At 44.9% G+C, this 8,549-nt stretch overlaps 1 protein-coding gene across 1 annotated transcript; it reads left to right on the top strand.

Annotated features, from left to right (window-relative positions):
* The first annotated feature begins 3,284 nt into the window (after positions 1–3,284).
* Positions 3,285–5,038, top strand: LOC147440135 (uncharacterized). Its single transcript, XM_086484104.1, has 3 exons — positions 3,285–3,307; positions 3,545–3,740; positions 3,836–5,038. Exons 1-3 carry the CDS (start codon positions 3,285–3,287, stop codon positions 5,036–5,038), a joined length of 1,422 nt encoding a protein of 473 aa, XP_086340230.1.
* Positions 5,039–8,549: the final 3,511 nt, after the last annotated feature.

Raw genomic sequence — 8,549 nt, 5'->3', positions numbered from 1 at the left:
TTAAGAAAGCCTTTGATATGATTCCACGTAACAATCTGTGGAGAAGGATGGAAGAACTCCAAGTGCCAAGTGAGTTTATGCTTGTGGTTTCTCGAATCTATGAGAAGGTGATTTGTCAATTGCGCATGGGAAGAGAAATTTCAGAAATTTTTGTAAGCACTATTGGGGTTAAACAAGGATGTCCATTGTCACCAACTCTCTTTGGTCTATGCATCGATAAATTGGAACAAATGGTACTTGACTTTATGCAAGAAGAAGGCATTGAAGAGGTCACTATTTGCAATGCGGTAATCATGCTTTTGTTGTATGCGGATGATGTAGTGCTTCTAGCACACACTTTAGAAGATGCACAAAAGCTTATGGTTGTCCTTGAGAACTTTTGCTTGCATAGTGGGCTGATTGTAAATGAATCCAAAACAAAGGTTATGCTTGTGAAAACCAACCATAAGGAGAAGCCATGCATTGTGTACAACAACGAGACACTTGAAGTTGTTGAGAGCTTTAAGTACCTTGGCCTTGAGGTTCCATCCAATCACAAGTGGCATGAATGTGCTATGCATCGTTTGGAAGCGGGAAAGAGAGCATATTATGCATTTGAGAACATGTGTAATGCGGGAAACATCAAGTGTTGGGTTCTCAAGAAGTATCTTTTTGATGCATTGGTGACACCGGTTCTTCTTTATGGAGTTGAAGTGTGGGGTGGGAGCATCTCAAAGTCTACTTGGAAAGAGTTTGAGAATGTCCAAAAGCGTTTTCTTACAAACTTTCTCCAAGTTAAGACACAAACACCATACATGCTCCTACTTCTTGAGTCGGGACTCTTCCAATTGAGGTTATGGGCATGGAAAGGGTTGTGGAGTACATGATAAAGATGCGTCAAAACCCCTCACATCGACTTCCTACAATTGCATGGGAAGCAAGCAAAAAAGTTCAAAAGACGCATAAAAGCAAGATCTTGAGCACGGGATGGATGCAAGACATAAAGAAGTGGTTTGGGAGATGGGATGCATTACACTTGCTACATGATGCTTCAATTGACTCTCAAGTGAATGAAGCTTTTCTACAACGCCAATGTATTACGGCTTGGGAGAAATCCGGTGGGTCACGCTTCATACATTACACCACCTATATTGCCCCCAACTACAAAACCATGTTCTTCGCTGAGAGAGGAAACCGTACTCACACTTACATGCTTTAGCCTATTCCCTTGTCCGCGATACGCACTATCGCAGCAATTCGTCTTAGCTCCCATTTCCTTCGATGCGAGATAGGGCATTGGGGCAATGGAGAAGCGTCAAATCGATTGTGCACATTATGCTCATTGCAAGTTCGAGAGACTGAGTACCACACACTACTAGAGTGCTCAGCTTTTGATCACATCCAAACTTTTGATCATTGGGGCAATGGAGAAGCGTCAAATCGATTGTGCACATTATGCTCATTGCAAGTTCGAGAGTCTGAGTACCACACACTACTAGAGTGCTCAGCTTTTGATCACATCCGAACTTGCTTCTCTCACATTTTCAGCCATAACTTAGACCTACACACTTTCCTCTCCCAGCCAAAGTGTGGGCTCTCCATTGCGACTCTCATCACTACAATTTTGGAGCATCGAGAGTCACTCATCAGCCATACACATACTACATCACATGTAACTTTGGTGCCATAGGTCATATTTGACCTCCGAGGACGATAATAAAATCTATCTATCTATCTCTCTCTCTCTCTCTCACACACACACACACACACACACACACACACACCACACACTCCCTCTCCCCCTCTTAGCTCTCTCTCTCTCTCTCTCTCTCTCTCTCTCTCTCTCTCTCTCTCTCTCTCTCTCTCTCTCTCTCTCTCTCTCTCTCTCTCTCTGTCTTAACACGCACACACACACACACACTCTCACCAGCCCAAGAAGACACAAGGAAAAAGTGTCTCTCTCTTAACACGCACACACACACACACTCTCACCATCTCAATGGAAAGTCTCCTGCAGCTTTTGGTGTTGCCATGTGTCCACTATGCATCTTTAAGCTAATTTCTCTAGTACCCACCGACTTATAAGTGTAGGGAGGGGGCCTAAATGACTTTGAACTGATCCTAGACACCCTTTTGTTGCTCGGATTCTAGTGCCGATCGGCCCGACCAACTCTTCCTATCTGCGAGCAAAACTCTTGGCCATCGGCCATTTCACACTAGCCATACAATGTTCGGCCATTTGTGACTTCAAAAAGAGGTTCCCATAAATTGAATAAAATTCATAAAAAAGAAACCAAAAACTAATGTTATCACTTGCCACGTCCTCGTGATAGTAATAAGAAGCTGCCACATCCTGGTGACACTATGTATGTAGCAACCTTCGACTCAACCATCTCTAGGCGTTGCCCTCTTCTTTGCACACGTTGTTGCTGCCCAACACTATCTTCGTCTCCATGATGCATGCCTACTCACGATCATAGGAGCCTAAGAAACCACTAATGACTCTACAAATAGTAGGTAGTGAATATACAAGCTCATGTATTTCTTTAAAAGAGACATAGTATGGTTAGTTATCGAAGCTTGTGAGATTGTGTTTATGGCCTTCCTTCCAAGTCACCCACGATGCGACTAGTAGTCTATATGCTCAAGGGAGTTACAGTTACAATGTGAGGATCATGGAGGAGGCAACCATTCAAGAACACTTTCTTAATTTTCCAGATAAGTGTATGGCGATGAGCACGGCTGCTACTAAACACTTCGGTGGTTGTAAAACATGAAGAGCGATATTTGGTTCAACAAGCTATTAAATACGTTCATATGATGCATCATTTGTTATTTGGCTTTCAAGCCATCAATTGGTCAATATGGTCTACCCATGCACACACTTGCAAAACAGAGATCAAAACTCATCACCACTCTTTTGTAAAAGACTTTGCTTAATTCTAATGAATCGTACCACCACATTGAATTATACATGCTCACAACATGATGCGTGATCTGGAGCTCCAACGGAGAACATTAAACAGAGATGATTTTTTGAACGGCCTTGATTCCTCCAAACATCAACCCATGGGTTGCTCTATTATCTCATTAATCCTTGTTTTCATTGTACAACGAAAATAGTTTTGTGAGAATTAAGACACCTTAATCTCAGTGTAATTCTTTTTGGTAAAGCTACCTCACATTGATGTGCCCTTTTCATTGGCGGGCCTCGTGATTTTATCACTTGTTTAAAAAAAAAGACCCAATATGGTTAGTTACCGAAGCTTGTGAGAAGTAGATAAATTCAATGAGCACGATACGAGATGATATGGAACATTGAAGACGCGTATGTTCTGTCAAAGGTGGGGGGCGGGGGCGATTTGGAGGGAGGCTCATGTTTTCAAACTAGCAGAGCAGCCTGTAGGCGAAGCGTGCATGGTGAAGCCAAATTACCCTCAAGGGGCAGACGATAATTGTCAGACTAGAAGAGGGGTCGGGATCACTAGCAGTACGGCAGCTAAAATTAGAATTAGGGATGGTGGCAGCGCCGGCCCCCCTGGTGGTAGTGGTGATGAAGGCGCAGGCGCGGGGGCGCCGGCAACTGGAAGGAGGTGGCGCAGTCCTCCGGCCTTCGCCGCTGTGGCAAGAGCTGCCGCCTGCGCTGGACCAATCAGCTGCGCCCCCACCTTCGCAAGGACCGCTTCAGTCCCTCCGAGGAGGCCACCATCCTGCTTCTCCATTCCATCCACGGAAACAAATGGGCTAAGATCTCTGCTCAGGTAAGTCGTATAACCACCGTAATTCTATTGAATCTCAACTCTCTCTCCCCCTCCGTTCGCTCTCCGATCTCTAACTTTCCGAAACTCTAGTGCAGCTCCCAGGACGGACAGACAACTCCATCAAGAATTTTATGAACACACGAGCAAAGCGACAGAAACGGCAAGCAGCAGCTCCTGCTACTATATTGTCTACGCGAGCCTCAGCACCCAGCATTTCCTCCACGTCGTTCACAGGCTCGCAGGCGGCCTCAGCTAATTCATCTTCCACCGTGGCTAGCTGCAGCTCAAGGGCGCATCCAAATTACTTATCATCCTATCATGCACTGATGATGGCCGCCAACAATCGCATGAATTATGTAGCGGCGCCTGGAAGTACTACTAATGTACTCAGTTGGTCCTTAGAAAGTACGGTGCCGACGGCTGCCAGCTCAAGAGGCACGACCACCAGTAGCTTCCTTCTACGGACTGATCTAGTGGCATCAGAGGCCATGCAGGCAGTAATGGGTCCGGGTCATGTGCAGGATGACCTGATCGCTATGCTTTCAGCGGCCACCGATGAAGTTTATCCAGCAGCTACAAATATAGCTGTATCAGCAGGTGCAGGTGGGACGTCTGATCATCAGTTTGACTCACTTGCAGTTGATGATCAGCTTCCTGCCGCTCATGATGAGGCGGCGCTGTACAGTCATTTGATTGATCGATTACAGCAACTATCTTCCATCAGACCATATATTTCTACTTGTAATAATGATAATATAGCTGCTGCTGCTGGAAACAGTATAATTAGGGCCAGCATCAGTCCCTCACCTAGTTTTACGATAACTAGCTCCTCGGCTTTGCAGCTTCCCAGCCTGCAGCAAGCAGAAAACGCAGAGCTAGGCCAATTTCACAGCATTTCGCAACATAATCAGATCAATATTTGCCATCATGAGCATACAATCCAGTGGCCAGAGCTCCCTTCAGTCCAATGTAATAAACCCTCAGCCAGCAGCAGCTTCGCTGATCCTCTCGCTTTACTCGGTGGTGAATCCGTCTCTCTCTTGAAGCTGGATGCCGAGAATTTGGGTAGCGCGACTTGCTTTAGCCCATCTATCGTCGAACGTCATGAGCAGTCTGCAGAGGACGATGCTCATGATGATGGGTTGATTGCAGGCTCCTTAATAAGCTCCTACAGCCAGCAGCTGGAGACAAGCTGCTGCACCACCTCGTCTTCGTCTACCCACTCTCAATTATATCACGACTACACCTTAGAATGTATCATCAAGCCCCTTCTTCACCAGCCTTATGAGCGCCACTAGTTGTGTTGAGCTCCTCCTTCATTACAACAAAGGATACACTTGACTAGCTAGGATTATGCGCCATGTTTCTTTGTAGTCTAGGAAACTCACTACTTCAACCCTCGTGAACGTCTTATTTTTTGTGTGATACGTGTAAAATATACCATATGCTTGGCATTTGTTTCTCACAACAGTAATTTGTTTGAGTTCTCTTTTAATGATGTATCAAATGTTATCATTGCTCTAGGTGAGTCATGTAGGTGAGCATGACTGCAAGGTATAGCATCACTGCTTTGGTCATGCTGATTTTCCACAATTTCTTTACTTTCATCGTCTTAATCTTGTACATGGGATGGATCTCAAATCTCGTCTTCATATGGGAATCTATGAGTTATGTGCTCTTAGGGGCAAAGACAATCGTACACCCTTTTCTCTCTTGAGTGCCACTCATTCTCATAATCTTATACATGTTTTTCATACTGATATTTGTAGATCCTTACCTTCATCGAGATCACATCACTATTACATTACGTTCATTGATAATTATTCATGGTGTACAGTTGTTTTCATGCTTAGACAAAAAATCTAAGGCGTAATCTATTTTCAAACGATTTCACAAGGTTGCAGAAGTTCAAAGAAGTGGTCGTCTAAAGAGACTTCGCATTGATAATGGTCAAGAATATGTTTTATGTGAGTTTAAAGGTATTGTATGAGAAATGTATTTATCATGAGCATACTATTTCATATTTTCTCAACAAAATATTGGTGTCCGCGTGGGGTGCGCCTTTAAGAAACTATTCATATCACTACAAGAGGTTGTGTGCTCTTGTGACGCTGTTAGCGACGGAAATACACTGGGTTTTTATAACCCCCGGCGTCGCTAAAACCGTCGCTACGAGCGTCGCTACCAGAGCGTCGCTATATGCGTTGCTATAGGCGTCGCTATATGCGTCGCTATATGGGTCGCTATATAGCGACGCCCATAGAGACGCTCATAGCGACGGTCATACCGACGGTTACACAGAAGACTATAGCGACGCTACAGAGCCATAAATAGCGACGCTTATAGCGACGCCCGAGAGAATTTTTTTTTGGTGGCAAGACATTGAATGCCCTGCCACCCATCAACCATATTGTACTTGATTCACTTTTTAAAAAAAGTGCAAGGGTAGATAATAGACCCAAAATAGTCACCCACAAGACGCATTGTTTGCAAAATTGACAATTGTACACATCATAGGCAAAATGAATTGATTGGCAAATGTAATAATGACAATTGTACAACATCATAGGCATAAAGAATTGATTGGCAAAAGGAACTACATGGTTCAAAAAGACGTATAAAATCCGTCTCATGATACATAAGCTATGAGAAACCCTAAACTAATGCTATCTATCTACGGCTAAACTGACGTCGTCTAGTCAGACGTCTCATCGCGTCCAAGCGGCGTATCTGTCGGATTCTGCAAAAAAAAAGACAATAAGCCAGCTTTCAGTAAGTATAAACATATAACGACATTTATAAAACAATACAAAAAATAGAAAAGAGTAAACCCTAATACTAACCATGCCGCCGCGAGAACTGAGAATGTCCATCAAGGCGTTTAAGCCCTTCCTGCCTGCGTACTCGCGCTCGTACTATGTGGGATCACGTCCTGTCATCGACCACTATCAAAACATACAAAGATTTCATTATGTTAGAATTAAAAAACTCATAAACCCTAAACTATCGAACATAAAGAGCAATGTGAAAACACTTACAAAATCGGCCTCAAATGATGCCCATCCACCGCTCCCCAAGTGGTGCGAGCTCCCTGCCTCTACTCACGCTCTGGCTGCATCCTTTTGTTGCTTCCACTTGTCGGGATTCTCGCGCGCTGCTTTCTTCGCATTCTTCCAATCTTCTTTGGCCAGCCAATCTGGCCTGTTCCACCCATTCTTGATTGCTTTTTGCACTTCGGAACGCTTGTGTTTGCAGTATTCGCGCATTCGAATCTTCATGAGGTCTTCATTGAAGCGCTGATCCCATGTTGGAACGGGAAACTCATCATGAAGTATGCTGATGACTATGTTTTTTAAATCACTTGGTACTTCACTCCATTTGTTTAGTATGTAGTGTCTAAACAGCTGAGAGCAAAGACCACGCATGCGCGAGATCACCTTCTTGCCGTCATCATCCATGATGATGCCATCGCTGATGTCGACGGAGTAAGGCAAGCCCTCTGGCCGGTGACGTGTGAACCTGGGTGTCCCGGCAGGGGTCTCTAGCGGCGTGTCGATGGGGGTACGGACGTCAGGTGTCTCCACCGGCGTCTGGGCCCCGAAGCGAGGAGTGTCGAGTGGGGTGGCTCCTGGCGGAGTAGGTAGAGGTGTGTAGCTTCTAGGAACAATCAGCCGTGCAAAACCTGGCGTAGATGGCGATGCTGTGGTTGGTGTGGGGGCGGGCAAAGAAGGGGAAGGTAAAGAGCCTCGTTGAACACGAGGAGGTGTGGAGGCATCGGTGGCGGAATCCCCACAACAACCGCCACCGCCACCACTAGAGCGTCGGTGTCTAAACGAGTGTGAAACTCGTCTCGTCGACGCCGAAGCTTCGGAGCGCGCCGAATGCTCCGAAAGAGAGGGAGATGCGGATGGAGTAGGAACGCGAGATAATGTGCCAGAGCGATGACGCTCCACGTACCACTGTCTCTGCTGCGGTGACAAAGAAGAAAGAAACTCCTCATCATCCATACCTGCATTAAACACACGAATATTTAAACTTAATATTGAATGAATAGAGTAGACAATGACGCAAAGACCATTAAATACAATGACGTAATGACGCATATAAATACAATGACACAATGAATTGAGTGATAGAAGAGGCAAGTCGAAAACTCAGAATTTTCAATCAAAAGATGTGAGCGCGAGTAGAAAAGAACGTTATACACCATGGAAGGTACTTAGAGAGCCAGAGATTTTACAACACGGAGCAAAATTGTTCAAATATAATATTTGTGGCTTTAAGAGATCTCTCTCTCATCCTCGCATAACTCAGCATAACTTCCTATATCTATATAGAGCTCTCCGTTTAAACACATATCCTCTGTTTCATTTTGTAGCTCCTCTGCATCACCCCATATAGAGTAGTAGCATCTTGATGCTCGTCTGGCACCACCGCAGCGGCTTCTGATTGAGCATCTTCTCTGATCTCCTCCATTGATGTCGTTGTGATTGGCACATGGTAGCCTTCATACGTCCTTGCACTACGAGGGGCTACCTCTATGACGTACCACCAGTTTGATGTAGACTTTGTAGGATGAAATATTACCTGCCAGAGCCACATAACTTACATGAGAGCTTTCAAGCACATAACTTGTAAAAGGGGGATGTTAACTATTTACATACTTACTTGTTCACAATGCTCGGGTAGTACGAAAGTGTCTCTTAGGTCAGTCCATTTCTTAGTAGAATCCACCTCAAGAAAACCAGACTGTCCTCTACGCACAGTAGCGTTGCGACCCTCCATGATTATCTTGAACCATTGCACGTC

Source organism: Adiantum capillus-veneris, chromosome 16 (assembly GCF_014529385.1).
Source record: "Adiantum capillus-veneris isolate H3 chromosome 16, ASM1452938v2, whole genome shotgun sequence".
Taxonomy (NCBI): Eukaryota; Viridiplantae; Streptophyta; class Polypodiopsida; order Polypodiales; family Pteridaceae; genus Adiantum; species Adiantum capillus-veneris.
The sequence above is the reverse complement of the archived record's forward strand: the minus strand, read 5'-3'. Positions and strand labels throughout refer to the sequence as shown.